An 18,970-nucleotide genomic window follows, 5' to 3' on the forward strand; every position below is an offset into this window, starting at 1 on the left:
AATTATTTTCAGATATCTCACCTCTGAGAAGAACACAGTCCATTCCTGGAGATCCTTGTGGAGCTGGTCTGGGGTAAAAAAAAAAAAAAAAAGGTAAGATCTCTTCATCTCTTAACTTTCCAAGGCAGAGGCTCACAAAGCTTTTCCAGAATAACCAGTCACTGCCCATCTCAGACTCCAGATGGGATCCCAGTTCTGTCATCACATTTGTTGTGGAAATTTGAAATAAATCTCAGTGCACACAGCCAGGTTGCCTTTGTTACAGAATATAAGTAGTTTTACTGCTTTATTGCGTCTTTTAATGTAAACAGTGACCAAGTGACAAGAAGCTGTTGAGACGTAGGTGTATGAGTTATTGGCATACATCGCCGCCTCCTGAAAAACATCACACATGAACATAAGCAATATACAGAGCATGTTATGTTCAATAAAGATCATTTATGCTGAGTACAAAATGGCGAAATATTGTGTAGCTGAGCTACATAATTCATTTTCCTTTTACAAGTGCTGTCCAACCTAACGTTTTTAATAGCTTCATATTGAATTCCACAGCACATCCAATAGAAGTCAATTGTTAACCAGTATGATTAGAAAAAATCCACTTGATGGCATATGTGAAATCTCTTTATGTTGATGTTAAGTCGTGAGTTATACTGATCTTTAAGGCATCTTGATATCATTCTGTTACCAAATGCGCAGCGTAACCTCAATTTTACGCACTCCTTTGGTGTCAGCCTTCACTGAAAGGCTGATTCCTTCATATCAATCATATTCTTGGATTCCTACTTAGAAAGCATGTGTATGTAAACATGTAAATAGCCCTCCCAGCCTCTGAGGGAGGAATATGTTGATTTTAAGTGCCTTTAACACAAGTGTTCTGTCAGATCACACTATACCCACCATTCTTTAAGCCTGTGACGCACGCGTGAGCAGGGAGGTATCGTTTATAAAAGCAGCCAACAAAGGCATGATTATTAGGACTGAAATAGTAGACTGAAGACCACCGATATGTCGCTGGAGGAGTCGTTCTTGTTAACCCCAGAGGACAGCACACTTCTGCTCCTGAATGTTTCCAGGGTATTTTGGGAGTCCGCAGGAGAGCAGCAGCACCACTTCAGCATCTGGCTCCCTGGTATCGGCATCGCTGCTATCTACGGGATCATCATCATCGTGGGGCTGATTGGAAATGTCACTTTAATGAAGACGTGTCTGTTGGTGAGGTCCATGCGGACGGTGCCCAACTTATTCCTATCCAGTCTGGCTCTGGGGGACCTGCTGCTACTGGTGACCTGCGCGCCGGTGGACGCCAGCCGGTACTTGGTGGACGAGTGGCTCTTCGGCCGCGTCGGATGCAAACTGATCCCTTTCATCCAGCTCACCTCTGTGGGAGTCTCCGTGTTCACTCTCACTGCTCTCTCCGCTGACCGGTACTTGTCACACAGCCAGTCTGAGCTACTATAACTCTTTGTGCTGTTGTGTTAACGGCAGGATAATATGTTTACAAATGATGGAGGGAAATGCGCTTTTACGCATGGCTCCAGCATCGTAGACACAAGATGTAGAAAGTCTAATTTTAAAACAGTCAAATTGCTTCCAAAAAAATATTTTGATTATTTGACTGTTTGTGTAGTTCAGTTAACTCCTCTTTGTAAATAGCTCTTAGAATCAGTGCCAGGCAGATGTGTTTTTTTTCTCTCGATTTATGTTTTAAAATGCTGCAGGAATTTTATAAATAACAATTTGTTTAATAAATGAAAACAGTATATGGTTTAACATATTTGAAAAAACAAATCTATATTTAGAAAGCAACCTGAGCTAATCTCTATTAATCTCACGCTCAGTGTTCATATTTGCCCACATGCAACAACAAGCATGCACCACTGCAGTGTCTCTGAATCCTCTGGGTTAAATGAAGAATCGGTTCTGTTGGTTTAAATGAGATTTTAGAGGAACCCGATAAACATCAGGCTCTTGTTGGAATACTAAGTGCGCTATTATTTGTATAGATTGATTAAATATAAATAAAGCTTCACACTTGGGGGCCCGTACCCCTGCACAGAGTCAGAGGCGAAAAAGAAAAAAGAATGATCTGAGCAGAAAAATGGAAAAATATCTGTCTGTCAGACTCTTCTCAGATCTTTGAGAATTAAACAATGACTTTGTTGCCCCAGAAAATCATGAATTCAGTACAAAGAAAACATTTTCTTGTTGGTTAAACCAATCATTAAAAAATATTATTTCATTCTCCTGTAGTTGCCAAAAGGGTTTACTTTGTTTGGTTTTTTTGTTTGTTTTTTTGTTGTTGTTTTTTGAGATATTGACTTCACACGTGCATAGATGAGTCCACGTCCGAGGATTATTAGTCACTGTGCTGAACTAAGATCAAAAACGGGTTCCGGGTGAAAATTGAAGTGAAGCAAATGTCTGAAAATATGTCGAGGACGCTTTTAGTTTCCAGTGTGTTTAATTATCCTGCAAATTTAATAAAGACACAGGAAGATCGTGACAGTTAATCAAGCTGATTGCAGCGTAGCCATCAAAGTGTTTTTCTGTTTGTTCACTGCTTTGCTGCTATTAAGATATCTTGTAGGAAAACACTGAGCCACAGTTGGAGTATTTAACACCAGCTGTAATTAGCATTCTGACTTCCGCCACAGGAGCTTTTCTCATCTTCTGCTTCCTTTCATTCAAAGCCTGCTTTAATTTTCTCTGCCACAGAGAGATAATTTGGTTTGATTAGAAAAAAATCAACCGTGCCTGCTGTTAAAAATCAGCCATGAGATAATCGTTTCTCTTTTTTTTTTGTGGTTGTTTTTGATTGCATGCGTAATGAAGAAACTGCACTGAGCTCGTCTTCATTCACAAATGCTGTTTCTTCCTCTAGGTACAAGGCTATCGTCAAACCGCTGGACATCAACAAGTCCAGTGCTGCTCTGAGCATCGGTTTACGCGCAGGGATGATCTGGCTGCTCTCGGTGACTCTGGCTGTGCCCGAAGCCGTCTTCTCCGACCTGCACACCTTCACCACCAGCCACACCAATGAGACGTTTGTGACCTGCGCCCCTTACCCTCACGCGGGGGAGCTCCACCCGAAGATCCACTCCACCGCCTCATTCCTCATCTTCTACATCATGCCCCTCTTCATCATATCTGTCTACTACTGCTTCATCGCTCGCAGTCTGGTCAGAAGCTCCGCGGACATCCCCGCCGAGGGACACCTGCACTTTCAGAAGCAGGTCAGACCCCGAGCTCTTCTTATTCTGCTCTGAAATGCAGAATAGATTCATCTTTTTGCTGTTTTTTATTTTCTTTTTGAGGATCATTCTGTTCTGATCTGAGAAGATTAGACATGGGACTCACAGGGCTTCACACAATTAATTAGCTTACCACTGGGTGCAGGGGTAACAGCTGTATCCAAAGTCTTAATTCACTTTAATTGGCACATTTTATCCAGATTAACATCTTCAGGAGCTGGAGCATTTGTTGCTGGGACCCTACTGATCCCCACTGTCCATTAAAGTTTCATTCCTACTCCAAAAACCCAGAAACTAACCTGCACTGGGAGCCCAAAGATCAGTCAGAGGTCAGTTAGTTGGCTGAAAGGCGATTAGAGGTGGACTAATTTGTCTTCTTTTACTCATCTGGTTGCCTGGTAACGTCTCCCAGTAAAGGAGTCCCTGAACCCCTGATTAACTGCAAATTATAGTTGAAAGTTAAGGTTTAGTGCAAATTTAGAAAAAGAAAAAGAAATTCACTTTTTTATCTGCCAAAGTGAAAACTTCCCTTCAGTTCACAAAAACACAAACACAACCTTGGACTGTAGACTTTTATGTCTAATGAGGCCTTTGTAATGGTGTTACACACTGGGTTAATTGCTTAGTAAAGTCCTGTTTTGAAGCTTCAATTTAAAAGTTCTGGCCTTTGCCATCCTAGTTTTGTGAAACCAAGTGTGACAACTTCACATTCATGATCCATTTATGCTACAGTGACTGTGTCCAATATTCATATGTATTTGCGTACATAGAGCCTATTCAGAGGGTTTTCAACCAACGCAAATGTACTCAAAAATCCCAAATGTTGCTCAGCATGGATGATGCTGTGATTAGTCAACATATCGGGGTGACAGGGATGGGAGCAACAGCAGAGTTCACCAGAAATGTGAACAAAATATTTTTTTTCTATTCAGGCTTGTGTTGATCAAGTTCTTACTCTACCAGGGTGCTGCAGTCTATCCCTGATACTATAGGGCGAGGGGCGGGGTACACCCTGGACAGATCACCGGCCTGAGAGACAGACAACCATTCACTCTCACATTCACTCTTATGAGCAATTTAGAATCACCAAGTAAACCAACCTCACTAACTGCATGTCTTTGGACTGTGAGAGGAAGCAGGAGTACCTGTGAGAACCCACGCAGACACAGGGATAAACTGTGTCTCATGTCTGCGTGGGTTCTCCCCACTCCACACAGAAAGGTCCCGACCAGATGGTGGATTCAAACCCAGGACCGTCTTGCTGTGATGCAGTCAAACAAAATACAGCATGAAAACAGAGACAGAGGCAGGAGTGAACACTTTGTCTTTCACTCTTCTCCTCAGCCGACTGATGGACCAGCAGCAGCACAACCTGGAGTATCTACAGACCAGCTGCACCACATATTTCTGACACTGTGCCCATATGACAACATACAGTTTCTGCATGTAGACAGGCCACGCACATACTGCGAATGTGATAGCTTCACTGAACAATAACTTCTCCACAAGTCAAACTGTTAATGCCAAATGATTCTCTACAGCACACCATGCTTTATTGCTTCTTTTACTCTAAATTAGATCCTCATTTATAAAGTATATATCATGAAAGACTCAAAAACACCTTAAACAAGCGACTGAGGCCAAAACTTTATCAGGAAAGTGTTCACCGAGGTTATAATTTCAGGGCAAAGTTAGGTAATCTCCTCACAGACTTCTATACAGGCAAACTTCTCTTTTAAACCAGAGGAGTCGCCCCCTGCTGGCCATTGCATAGAATCATTTGGCTCTACTTTTCAGACCTAAAGCTCCACCCATCCATCCATTTGATGCAGAACTTACTGTCTCCTCTCTCTCCTCTCCTGTCAGATCAGGTCCAGGAAGCGTCTGGCTAAAACTGTGCTTGTGTTTGTCGGCTTGTTTGCGTTCTGCTGGCTCCCGAGTCATGTGATCTACCTGTACCGCTCCTACCACTACAACCAGGTGGACACGTCGCTGGGCCACTTCGTCGCCAGCGTGTGCGCTCGCATCTTGGCCTTCACCAACTCCTGTGTGAACCCATTTGCTCTGTACCTGATGAGCAAACGCTTCAGGAAATACTTCAAAAAGCAGCTTCTGTGCTGCTCCGCTCCCACAGAGCTGCGCAGCCAGAGCAGCAGGAGCACAAATGTAACGACCGTCTGAACCAATCGGTGTTCATGAACTTCACGCCCATGCTTTGGCAGGATTTGAGCCACTTTTAAGTTCAGTGACATGATAGAAAATTATTATATCATAATAGTACCTGAATTTAATGAATTAAAGATCCTCTGAGGTCTAAGTTGTCGTGATGACCCCAAACCAAAGTCTGAACAGTCAGAATATGTAATTTTGGTTCTTCATACATTGTTCTCCCAATTCTAGACAATCAGAAAACTAAGAACACATTTAAAACTTTTCAAGTTTCAAAACTTTGAAAACTTTTGTTTTGGCCTTACATGTGGTCAGGGTTACCAAAATGTAACTGTATAAATCATATCTGTTAAAATACAAGCAGATGTTATGGATAAACTAAAACCACTGCTTAGTGTTGCAGGCTGTGCCTGCCATATGTTACTGTATGAGGAAATGTATGATGAGTTGATCTCAGCGCTGCACAAAAATAGAAAGGCAAAAAAAAAAACATACACTCACGAGCAACTTTGTTATGTACACCATACTAGTACTGAGTTAAACCAAGTTTGATGGAAAAAGATACTAGTAAGAATTTTCAGAGATTTCTCTTCACAATGATACAACAACATCACAGAGTTGCTGCAGATCAGGTGCACATCCATGATGTTCTAACACATCCCAAAGCTGCTGGATTAAGATCTGGTGACTGTGGAGGCCATGTGAGTACCGTGATCTCATTGTCATGTTCAAGAAAACACCTGAGATGATCTGAGCTTTGTGACATGGTGTGCTATCCTGCTGGAAGCAGCCATCAGTGATAGATACATGGTGTCATAATAGGATTGACATGTTAAGCAACAATACTCAGGTAGGCTTGAGTGTTTAAATGATGCCCTGGTGGTTTTAAGGGAAAAATCGCCCACGCCATTAAACCACCAGCAGCCTGAACAATTGATACAACACAGGATGCATTCTTATGCTCATGTTTATGCCAATTTCTGATCCTACTAGTCAAAGGGTCCAGCAGAAATTAGAACCCATTGAACCAGCCTCAGTTTCCTGTCCTTAGCTGACAGGAGTGGCACCTAGTGTGGTCTTCTGCTGCTGTAGCCTATCCAGAGATGCTCTTCTGCAGACCTGGGCTGTAATGAGTTATTTGAATTAATAATGCCTTCCTATTAACTTAAATGAGCCTGACTATTCTCCTTTGACCCCTGAAATCAATAAGACATTTTCACCCAGAGAACTGCAGCTCGTTGGATATTTTTTATTTTTCAGACCATTCTCTGTAAACCCTTAAGAGAGTTTAATGGGAATAAATCCAAGGAGATCAGCATTTTTTGAAACAAACAATATCACGTTCAAAGTCACTTAAATCACATCTCTTCCACATTGAGATGCTCGGTTTGAACTTAAGGAGGTCGTCTTGATCATATCTACATCCCTAAATGCATCGAGTCACTTCCATGTGATGAGCTAATTAGATATTTGTGAACCCTTAATAAGGTGGTCAATGAGTGCATTTGAATATGAACATCTGTCAACCTATAATATAAAAAAGTTATATGAAGTCTTCTTTAAAAACATGATGCAGATGTTTATCTCAAATCTTTGCAGATGTAAAACCACAAACCATGCGAAATAAAACTGGGCGTTGTTGTATATTGTATAGTTTTCTGTTGCATTAAATGACGTGTTCCACTCCCACTTGCGTTGTGAACTATGCATGAAATGGCTCAATATTTATTTTGTTGTTTGTTTATATCTACAGTATGCCATTTTTAAGGAAAAATGTCAGCGGAGGAGCGATCGCCTGTGACATTTGAAAGTTCATAAGCTGTAAAAATCTTCAAGCTGAACGCAGTAACTTGTGCGCTTCAGTGTACTGCAGAGAAACATTAAGCCACATTTATTGGCTGTTTTTTTTAATCCCATTATTAAAACTGTGAGATATCACACATTGTGTGTGCAGTAATGTGAGGTAGTGAAGTGTTGATTGCTTGTGTACAGCTGTGCAGTGTATCAGTTACATTCAGCAGATATTTGTTGCTTCAGAGTAACGTGTTTGAAGATGAACCCAACAGCCTTCTTTTTCTTTTAATGTAATGCTGCAGCCATTTAAAGCAACCAGAAGTTGTTGTTTCATTTCTTTTATTTGGACGAATATTCAATTAAATTTTTATTTTGTGACTAATTTTTAGTCACGAAATATAACCTCAACTGCTCTGTGTCGTCCTTTGTCGGGGTAAGAATGTCAATCCCAACAAAAATTAATGTACTGTGGTAAAAATGTGAAGAATAAACAAACATAAAATGGCCTTATTAGTCCAGCATCAACTTAGAAATAACGGATGCCTTGTTTCTCAACATTTTGCTGTATTAATATCTCCAGTTCTCCTTTTTAAGCAACCTTTTTTTTGCATTTCATTAAACCTAAATAAATATAAAACCTGGGGATGAGTTCGTCTGTATCGCAGTACAAATTCTTTCCCTGAGCTGCTTGTGTGACCTTTTCCTAACGAGCGACTCGACCGAACGGAGCTCAGAACTGAGACATAAAATCATCTTGTTGGTAATAATTTTATTTAATTGCCCGATTGAGGTTTTTTGTAATCTCTGAATGAATCAGCAATGAATTAAGGCCTAATTTTATATCAGGAGTTTGATGGTAAGTGCTGAGTTTCAAACTGAGCAGCAGGAGACTCATTATAATACACACCTTTACAAATGAGCGGTACATGCTATATACAGCCCTTACAAAGCCTTTTCTGAAGGCTGAGGTTTTTCTTTGCCGTCTCGGTGAAGACACGTCAAGTTAAATCTGTTCCAACAAGTTCTTTCAGGTCTTTGCAGAGGTGACCTTTCAGAGTGACATTTGAAGTCAGAAAATGAATTCCCCCTGAGCAACATCCGCCACAAAACACACTCTAACCCTCAGTTATTTGGATCCTTTACTGCAGCTGCTGTTTTCCTTCAGTATATTTTGTTTTTATTTTTCTGCCCCTCATTATTAAACTCTTATTTTGAGCCACAGCACGTGCAAGTACACAAATGTATCATTCACACGCAGCTCAGTCGTAATCAAGCATAAAACAGTTTGTCTCCAGAAGCTTAGTTCTCTTCAGGATGGTGTCTGAGGTGCGTCTTGTGACATAAATACACTCACCGCCCACTTTATTTTCAACTGCTCTTTAACAGAAATATCTAATGAGCCAGTCACATTGCAGCAAATCAGTACATTTATCCATGTAGGAATGGTCAAGATGCTGTGTTGAATTTCCAGCTGAGAGAATTGAATGAAAAGGATAAAATATCCACGGAGCAGCAGTTCTCTTGGGGAAAATGTCTCGGTGATTTCAGAGGTGAATAATCAGACAGTTTCAAGCTGATAGGAAGGCAACAGTGACTCAGAGAAGACAAAGAAATGCAGAACATCCTTGAATCCACAGTGAAATGTAGCAGACGAGCAACAGCAGCAGGAGAACACATCAAGCTAGAATTGACTCAAGATCATCAAAACTGGACAACAGAAGATTTAAAAAATGTTTCCTGGACTGATGGGAATTCTGCTGCAACATTCAGATGATGTATCATTGATTAAGGCTGCTGGGGATTATTGGTGCGCGGATATTTTCTTGGGCTTGTTGGTACCAACATCCTGCAGTACGGTGGCCCCTAGAGACAAAGCACGTACAAAATACAAAACACATGCAAAATCCAAAGCACATGCAAAATACAAAACACATGCAAAACCCATAGCACATGCAAAATACAAAACACTTACAAAATACAAAACACATGCAAAATACAAAACACATGCAAAACCCATAGCACATGCAAAATACAAAACACTTACAAAATACAAAACACATGCAAAATACATGCAAAATACAAAACACATGCAAAAGACAAAACACATGCAAAAGACAAAACACATGCAAAATACAAAACGCTTACAAAATACAAAACACATGCAAAATACAAAACACATGCAAAATACAAAACACTTACAAAATAAAAAACACATGCAAAAGACAAAACACATGCAAAAGACAAAACACATGCAAAATACAAAGCACAACGGAAGTGCTCCAGGACGCTAGGGGCAGTGTTGAGTTTTTGTTACCTAGTGGCTACATAAGCCATGAAGTTTCTAATGACCGGATTTGGTGTGTGGCAGTAAAAGGTAAATGAACCTTTTTTTTTAATTATTTGAATATATATTAGTGTTTGTGTATAAATCAACAACTAATACACATATGCTCTCAATTGTGTAATTTAAGTTATCTAGGTAGTTGTGTTTTGGAAGTTCAGTTTTACGCTAGCAACGTAGCTGTTGTGTTGGAAATGCGTCTGTGTATATACACTTTAGCTTAGGTCTGCCCTTTTCCGTTTTAATACTCCATTTTAAAAGAAAAATGCTGTTTGTTTCAGGGTAAGAATGTTTTGTCCATATTGTGGCCATAACGTGAGAGAAGTTGTCAAGTTCTGCGGTTCATGTGGCAAACATATTGAGTTTTTGGCGTTTGTCAACAACAGTAAGTATTTCACAAATAACATATATAAAAAAGGTTGTCTGAACCAGTTCACAAAGCTGCCATTTGGCTGTTTACAGTTTATTTACATTTGAATGCAGTCCTTATTTACTATATTATTTTTATGTTATATAAATTGCATACACATTATTTTGCAATCATTTAAACCAGTAAGGTATATATCTGTGAAGATTCTTAGTCGTCCAGGTTAGGGTTATAGTTGTAGACTTTATTTGTCTTGAATTTACTGAGGCCCAAAGAAGCAACATATTAATTTCGTTTAATAATGAGACAATACATTGGTTTTTAAATGTCATTGTTATTTAAAACTGCACATTTCTTGTCTGATGATCTATTTTACCATTTCCCATCTTATTTTTTTTCTGTTTATAAGGATCAATTCAAGAAAACATTTCCATTGAAGACCTCATTCAGAAATATTTCAGAGACGGTTACTCCTATAATGAAACATTGGACATTTTGGCCTCAAAACATAAACAGAAGATCAGTCTGACCACACTTAAAAGTAGATTAAGAAGTTTATCACTGTCCCGCAAAAAACATTACTCAACTCAGGCCTTGATTTGTGCTGCAATAATAGAAGAGCTGAAGGGACCTGGTCAACATTATGGATACCGTTCAATGTGGCAGACACTGCGTCAGAAACACCATCTTTCTGTGAAAAGGCATGATGTAATGGTGATGATGGCAGAGCTCGACCCATCTGGAGTCCAAAAGCGCTCAAAGAAAAAGTTTTTACGAAGAGTTTACGATTCACCTGGACCAAACCACACTTGGCATGTTGATGGATATGACAAATTAAAGCCATATGGTTTGACTATCAGTGGTTGTATTGATGGCTATTCGCGGAAGATATTATGGTTGGTTTGCGGAGCAACTAACAGCAACCCAGAAGTCATAGCTCAACACTACGTTCAGTGTGCTTCAGAGTTTGGAGTCATACCAGTGCGACTTCACACATACTGCGGCACTGAAAATGGGACGATGGCAGCAATGCATTGTGCCTTACGGTCATCTCATCAGGATTTTTTTGCAGGAGCTGCCAGTCATATGTATGGATCTTCAATAACAAATCAAAGAATTGAAAGCTGGTGGTCGTACTTCAGAAAACAGCGGTAGGTTTTAAAATTTTCTTAGTATTTTAATAGTAAAAATTTTCCTTGTACAAACTTTTAGGTTTGGTGGACGCGACTGTGGCCTTGCAGTTGGACATCAAGAGCTGAGCCAGTTCAGGATGAGTTCAACTCCCGATTTCTGTGGAGACCCTCACCTACAGGAATATTTTGAAGGACTAAACAGTGGCTTCAGTTCATCACAGACATTGGAATCTTGTGTGGAGAACTACATCAGACTAAAAGGACTTGCTGGGTTGTAATGCCAAGGTTCCCACACATCCCAGAACTGTGGATTCCACTTTGTGGTTATAATAATGCACCACCTGCACTTTTGTTAAGGCAAAAAAAAATGTTTTTTGCTTCAAGTAGATCACAATTATAGTTCATCAGTTTATAGTCACTTAAAAAAATAGCCTTTGTGTTTTTCCAAATAAGAATATCAGTTGTGACGATGAGATCAAATAAATTATTTATCCTAACAGATGATATTGTGAAGACTCTCTTAACCTCCACCTTAAATGCAAGACACGTGTTGGTATTATTAGCTTTATTAATACAGGTTGATATAAAATAAAGGAGTAAAAACACTCTAATTTAAGTAATAAGATTTATTGTTAACGTTAACAAGGCAAATTACACTTTGCACTGAAATAGAAATTGTGTAAAATGTACAATATCTATGAATATATCTTTTCTAAATGCTGGATAGTAGTAAAGGGAATTCTAAAGCTAAGGGTACTAAAAAGTAATCCTTTCAAATCACAGACATTTACTTTAGCATTGTAACTAAAACAAAGGCCTTGGCCCAACAGATATCTAGCCAATTTCTTTAAACAAACCTTTTTGTATAAGAACAAAAACACAGTTGAAATGAGGACTATATTACAGTGTGAGGATCAAACTGTAAGTCGATCAATACAGACCAAAACCAGGAGAGTTTAATATTCCAAAGTCCATATCATCCTGGAACTGCTTATATGACTGAGCCATTGGTATCACAATGGTGTTTGCACATGTTTTCCCAATTGGGAAACGTGATGCATCACCAAACAGCAATCTTGGTCTTGGTTCCATTCCAGCTGGTGGAATGCTGTTTAGGCCCGTGGCAAACATCAGGATGTCTTGTAGGGAGACTGCTGTTTTGGTATCTATAATTAAATAGAATGTAGCTAAAGATAATTCTTTATTTTATAATAATTCCAAATACAAAGCAGAATATCAGAAACTTGGATCCTCAAATGTTCCAAAGTGTTATGTTTTTACTGTTTTTCCAAGATTAATAGCACAAACACCCATACCAGTTCAATATAAAAAAATATATAAAACAGCAGCTCTGTGGTGACTTACTATTGCGGTACAATTTTTCCATTTTAAACAGAAACTGTAAAGGTGATAATTTGACTCTGTTATTATTGTTTTGTTCATGCTAGGTAGCTCCCCAATAGCCACTGCTGGCAGCACATTCATCCCCCAAGGGATGAGATTCACCTGCTAAAAGACAAAAAAAGTGCTTCTGTTCTATAGCAGAAATATCACCTGACAGTTTAAACTTAAAAAATATATATCATAAAAGTAATATTCATGAAAGAGCTGCTTTATTGGTTTTCACTGATCGTAGAAATTTGTTTGCAGTACAAGTTTTGTATTAAACAAACCTTCAGCGTCTATCAGATAGTCTCGCCAGAATCCAAGCACCCTGGTTTCTTCCTGCCGTCTTGAACTGCCAGGTTCGCTCAGGACCACAGCAAACATGTCCTCGAAAAAATCAGATGTCAGCGGCTCTGGTCTTGAGCACATGAAGGGTTGGAACAACAAAGGATGCTGCTGCAGGGCATGGATTACACCAAGTGTTGCGAGGCCATCCTTAAATCTATAAGGGGAAAATTGTCATCAGCACTACAATAAAAAAATGAAAAACACTTTTTGAATGTTTTATTTTAATTATTCCGAAAGCACAATGAATTTTACAGACTTTGTTGCGACTTTCATCCGTAAATAAAGCCGCGGCCGGCTGAGTTGGTTGTGTCCCTGTGACGTGCCTCCAATAATCCATAATGAGTTGAACTTGTACTTTGCGCATTTATTTTAAGAACAAAACAAGAACAAACATTTGCGCTTTCAATCAATTTCCAACTAGCGCATGGATTAACTGGTGTGCCAAAAAATGACGGTCAACAGAAAAGTTTGCCCACAAACCACTCACCCAACACACCTGCTGCGAACACCGACATCAGGTAAATAGACTGTGACCACACCCACATACCATCACCTGAGACGCAGGTAAAGCTATACACCTGTGCCACCAAAACAAAAAAGGAAAAACATAAACATTGACTTTGGCTCTTACAGACTTTATTGATCCTAGGGGGAAATTAGATCTCAGCATTTAACCCATCACCCTTGGGGTGAGCAGTGAGTTAGTGCTGGCTGTCTTACTCAAGGACACACCTGGTGTGTGGGCTCTCATCGAACGTGCTACCTTCTGAATCCCAGTCTGATGTTTTATCCATTGCTCCACCATGCCACCTTCCGAATTTATATTTTACCATCTGCATTTCTATTCATCAGCAAGTGAATGTTGGAAACTGGAGCTTAAGTTACTTCAGCCACAATGTTGCAAATGCATTTTCAGTCAGTACAGTACTGTAACGATGGTTAAGTGTTACTGGACAGTGACATGTTGGTTTTCTCTGCACACTGTTGTTGTTCCTTTAAGATTCATGTTTGGTTGGGCTGCAGGAAGTAGTGAGGGTGGTGTACAGGAAGGGGTGGGGTGACCTGGTTGTTCTGTGTGTGTGCCAGGCTGAAGAGAGGTGTAGTTCGAGAGCGCTTCCCCCTGAGTTAACAACCCGCTGGCTTATGTGCCGAATAAACGGACAAACTGAGACCCCAACCGTCTGGTTCTTGTGAACGTTACAGTACGGTTTATTCTCAATAAAATCAATAATGTAAAAGATCAAACCACCTGCAAAAATCAAATTTGCACTGCATTTTTTTAAAGTACCTGCCTAAACATGGTCACTGGCTGAACTTGTGTTTGCAGCTTTATCCAGTTTTATGCGGGGACTGATAAGTAACAAGAATTCTAATAGAATAAGTGTTTAAAAGTTTGAAATTTGATCTCTGTCCTCGCAGCTTCACATGATTTTTTCCATACTGAGTAAAGCACATGCATGATAACTCAAAAACTTTTTGCAAACATTAGGCTCAAAGTATAATTAGCCATGGAAACTATAAGTAAAAAGGGAAGATGCAAAACTGTAAAATTAAGCAGAAACATACATATTATTCGAAAAAAAATTTGGTCAAAAGAATAGGCGGCTTCTGTAGCTGTGGTTTGTTATCAATTCATTATAGTGTTGCTTATGGTTTAAAAAACAATTTTGTTAAAAAACTATTATTAAAATACTGTAGCTACATTGCCCCATTATTTAGTATCAGTCCAAATACTTACAAATATGTTACCTTTGGATTGAGAAGTGGTTGCGGTATATGATGTACCACTTAAGGTAGTCCTTAATGATGTTGCCTTTACCATCTAAAGAGTCCGGAAATACATAGCAGCCAGCTGTCTGCAATAAGCTGCAATGCATTTCAATGCACCCATGGAGTTCCTTCAGCGTTGCAGCATTGGATATCTAGTGTTTACATAATAAAAAAAAGAAAATTGCAGTATCACAAGGTTGTTGTCCATGACGTTCACATCAAAATCATTTTAAATATAATTACTAGTGCACTTCAATGTTTGGTCTATATTTTAAAGCATGTTATTCTGGTATTGTTTTCTACTCCTCTACTTAAAGTCAAACATTTATCTTTGTTCATAATTAACAAACATTGGTACACTTAGCATGTTGATTAAAATTACAACTACTATGGAGCACAGCGTTACAGTCCAATGTGCAATTAACACATCAAGCTTTGTGATAACAAAGGAAATTGTAGTTTTACAATCGAATATTTAAATCAACATACTTCCAACAGAAAAGCTTTTGTAGCTTCATCAGTTACATCTTCAATCGTGACCTCCACCACATCAGACTTTGTTGTCCCAATCAGATGCTGGTAGAGTGTCTTGGAGAGGAAGGCAGGCCCTGGACCACCATGTACCAATGATGTGGCAATCATTCTGCCAGTAAGGAAATATTCATCCTCTCTTGCAGCTGGTAATGGATTTATTTAGTTAGTTATGCTAAAATAATGCTTTAAATTATATGCCTTTTTATTTTAATAAAAAATTAATCATCCAAGCTTAACTTCAGAATGTATTAATTTAATTTTATAGTCAGATGGTATAAATTTCTCACCAGCGCTGTCAAATGTAAGAAATTTGCTGTCCTCAGGTCCATCAAAGATTCGTCGCGATCTAAGGCATTTCATTAATAATGTCAAAAATTCACGTTTAGGACCACCATTATCCATTCCATCTTCACGCTGTCCTGCATCATCGCTGAACTTCACAAGTATATCATCAGTTGGGTTGTAAGACACACGTCTAAAGCCCCGAGATGCTCCATCCCAAACATTTGCCCTGTTTATATTAAATCTGCTGACAGATGTTTTTATTGTCTTAGACGCCAGCTCTTCGAGTACTTCTGCAGCAGACAGGCCATTTGTACTAGAACATAAAAAAATTATTAAATATCACATAAAATGAGGATGTTATTACTCACTTTTATCATATTTACATTCTCACATTTAAATGTATACTTACCTTTGTGTTTCACTCTCATCCTTTTCGATGAGAACTTCTTTGTCTGAGTCACTATCAATTACAATCGGTGCATAAACACTTGTGTATGTGCTGCAATGAAAAACATTTAGTGGGAAAAGTAGAACATTTCTTAAAATCTAAAGTTAACTAATATTTTATTGGTCTAGTGCAGTGGTTCTTAACCTGGGTTCGATCGAACCCTAGGGGTTCGGTGAGTCCGTCTCAGGGGTTCGGCAGAGCCTCCACCATGACATGCACGGCTCATTTTGTGCACCAATAAAAACATATCTATGTCTTGAATTTGAATTTATTTTTTTTTTCACTAAAGAGGGGTTCAGTGAATGCGCATCTGAAACTGGTGGGGTTCGGTACCTCCAACAAGGTTAAGAACCACTGGTCTAGTGTGTCAATACACAAATTTCTGTGTCCAAAACATACCTGTAGCAGGGACCTTGAGTCTAAATATCAAAAATATATGAACAGTTAATATAATTTATGTTTGTAGCCTGTATGATAATTATTAATGACATTTTTCAGAGTCTTACTTCAGAAGAAGTTTGCAAGTTTGACCCCCTGTAAAGAATTTAAATTATTTCAGAATTTACAATATAATACACAAGAATGTATTTTGGCTCCACCCTATTCACGGTCGCCGCACTGTATTCTCCACAATACAAAACTTACCTATTTCTTGAAGGTGCTCTTTCCGGCGTGCTGTGATTATCTGGAAAATCCCATACCTGATAAGTAGTAAAATAAGATTAACAGCACTTTTTAAAACTTTAAACTTTTCTTGATTATATTGGTGTATACAAACACACACACACACACACACACCCACCCACACACACACACACACACACAAAACACCGTTAAAAAAAAAAAAAGACTAACCACAGTGTCCGACAGTGGGCTTTCTACTACTTTTACTTGAACTTCATTGTCCTCTTCAGATTCACACTCTGTGTTGCAATCTGCAAATATTCAATGATTCAAAAAATACAGTCTAATTTAAATATATGTATGTATTGAAAGGTATATCTAACAATTAGCAAACATATACAACACTTTGGCTATGCAGCACAAATTAAATATATTTAAAATCTGTGGCAAAATCATGTCACTCTCTGATTAACATTTTTTGGAAAAATCTTGAATTATTTTTAATATCTAAACTTTATGATTGTCACTGCTTTATCAAAATCACTTACCAGTATTAAAGAAGTCATCATGGTTACAAATGTAGAGAGTTACTCTTTGATAGGCCTTCCCTATGGCATCCTTGTATTTTTGGATGGTGAAAGGGGTGTTGGTTCCAGGAATTGTGCTAACTTCCCTTGCATCAGGGTATAGATGTAACATTAGAGTTTCTAAAAAAAAAAAAAAGCCTAAATTATATGTTATTATGTTCTTAACATATCTGTTAATTCACTCGAAGTTGGCTTTTATTTTGAAATCCGGTTTCCACATCCATTCCCGTAATACTTTGAATACACAGGGAACGTAAAATCAACTGGAGGCTGGCTTGACTGCAAGTCTCGAATTGGAGGCTGGCTTGACACAAGTTGTAAAAATGACCCCATCAAATGTTTTACAAAATTAAGATTCACTACAACCCACAGAAAATACAAGTATTTCACATCTTACATTAAGACTCCTGAATGCACAGGAGATTACATATTTTATCTTAACTTTCATTATATATATGTATATAAAGTGCACAGCATGCTACTTTGGATGTTTAGCAAAGGACAGAAATCGCTAAAACATTACGTTTTCATACTTTTATCCATTTTTTAAAACCAGTTGTCTATGAGCAAAGCATAAACCAAGCGTTCATATTAATAAAAACAAACAATCAAACTAACAACAGTTTGCACATTACCTTTATTATGAGGCGTGGTGACTATCCTTGATGGTGTTTTCCGCTGGTATCCATCTCCCTGTGTTTTCAACAAAATTGCCGTTAATTTTGCAAATCTAGCTCAACACTGCCCCTAGCGTCCTGGAGCACTTCCGTTGTGCTTTGGATTTTGCATGTGTTTTGTATTTTGCATGTGTTTTCTCTTTTGCATGTGTTTTGTATTTTGCAAGTGTTTTGTCTTTTGCATGTGTTTTGTATTTTGCAAGTGTTTTGTATTTTGCATGTGTTTTGTATTTTGCATGTGTAAGTGTTTTGTATTTTGCATGTGCTATGGGTTTTGCATGTGTTTTGTATTTTGCATGTGCTTTGTATTTTGCATGTGTTTTGTATTTTGTACGTGCTTTGTCTCTAGGGGCCACCGTAGTGCAGCATATCTGAGTATTGTTGTCCAAGATAAGGACAATGCCAGACAGTACCTCCCAGCCACTCCATGAGGTCCAGTCACAGGAGCACAGTCAGTGAAAGACTTGGATTACCCTAAATGCACCACTGACCGACAAAGGAAATCATTTCTGCCTGTGGCTAACTTGCAGTACAATTCCTCCATCTAAAGCACACAAATACACACCGCAGCACATCCTCTACAGAAGAAATAAAGCCAACATGATATGAAGCACCTCAACTTCAACTATTTAATTATGTGTAATATACTGGAAAATGTATACAGTGTTTTGTGTTTATTCGGGCTATTTTGTAACCTTGTAATATATTGTATTATTTGATTTAGTTCAGTTAGTTACTGTCCTAATGCTCCATATCACAAAGCTCAGATCATCTCAGACTAGTTTTTTGAACATGACAACAGGTTCACTGTGACCAAACAGTTTCTACAGTCACCAGATCGCAATCCAGCAGAGCACCTATGGGATGTGGTGTAACGCAAGACTTATGTCATGGATGCGCAGTCGAAGCATCAGCAGCAGCTGTGTGATGCTGTCATATCAACACTGACCAAACTGTATGAGGAATGTTTCAGGCGCCTTTTTGAATCAGCATCACGAAGAATTAAAGCAGTTATAAAGCATCCTGTGAGGTGCTCAGAAACCCTCAGTCTTACTCTGTGTGATGTCAGAGAGACGATGTGTGATGACCACCTCGGCCCGTGTACTAACGGCAATATGAAAGATTCCACAAATAAAAACACAGAAATGTGAACAAAACAGGCCACATTCAAAGTTTACAAAACCATTAGAAACATTTATGAGAAAAAGAATTTTAACATAAGATTTTGTTTTTTGTTTTTTTCCAAAACTTGC

The 18,970-nt window shown here is 38.7% G+C and overlaps 2 protein-coding genes and 1 long non-coding RNA gene across 3 annotated transcripts; 2 read left to right on the top strand and 1 right to left on the bottom strand.

The window, feature by feature from the left end:
- Positions 1-1,008: 1,008 nt before the first annotated feature.
- On the top strand, positions 1,009-7,561 carry LOC147311388 (gastrin-releasing peptide receptor-like). Its single transcript, XM_086266441.1, has 3 exons — positions 1,009-1,427; positions 2,885-3,236; positions 5,121-7,561. The coding sequence occupies exons 1-3, from the start codon at positions 1,009-1,011 to the stop codon at positions 5,433-5,435; spliced, it is 1,086 nt and encodes a 361-aa protein (XP_086122567.1). The 3' UTR covers positions 5,436-7,561.
- Positions 7,562-9,452: 1,891 nt separating this feature from the next.
- On the top strand, positions 9,453-11,127 carry LOC147311389 (uncharacterized). Its single transcript, XR_015125398.1, has 3 exons — positions 9,453-9,591; positions 9,840-9,943; positions 10,335-11,127. It is a non-coding gene; the product is annotated as an uncharacterized LOC147311389 (long non-coding RNA).
- Positions 11,128-11,150: 23 nt separating this feature from the next.
- Positions 11,151-17,152, bottom strand: LOC147311390 (G2/M phase-specific E3 ubiquitin-protein ligase-like). The gene is made up of 11 exons (XM_086265637.1): positions 17,002-17,152; positions 16,685-16,764; positions 16,475-16,530; positions 16,336-16,363; positions 16,229-16,248; positions 15,791-15,880; positions 15,384-15,694; positions 15,052-15,239; positions 14,542-14,714; positions 12,732-12,946; positions 11,151-12,224 (listed from the first exon to the last, which is right to left on the bottom strand). The coding sequence occupies exons 1-11, from the start codon at positions 17,150-17,152 to the stop codon at positions 11,989-11,991; spliced, it is 1,548 nt and encodes a 515-aa protein (XP_086121763.1). The 3' UTR covers positions 11,151-11,988.
- Positions 17,153-18,970: the final 1,818 nt, after the last annotated feature.

Source organism: Aulonocara sp. 'chitande type north' Nkhata Bay, linkage group LG16, assembly GCF_057382095.1.
Source record: "Aulonocara sp. 'chitande type north' Nkhata Bay isolate Kocher_YH1m ecotype deep benthic linkage group LG16, A_spYH_male_GT1.1, whole genome shotgun sequence".
NCBI classification, from domain to species: domain Eukaryota; kingdom Metazoa; phylum Chordata; class Actinopteri; order Cichliformes; family Cichlidae; genus Aulonocara; species Aulonocara sp. 'chitande type north' Nkhata Bay.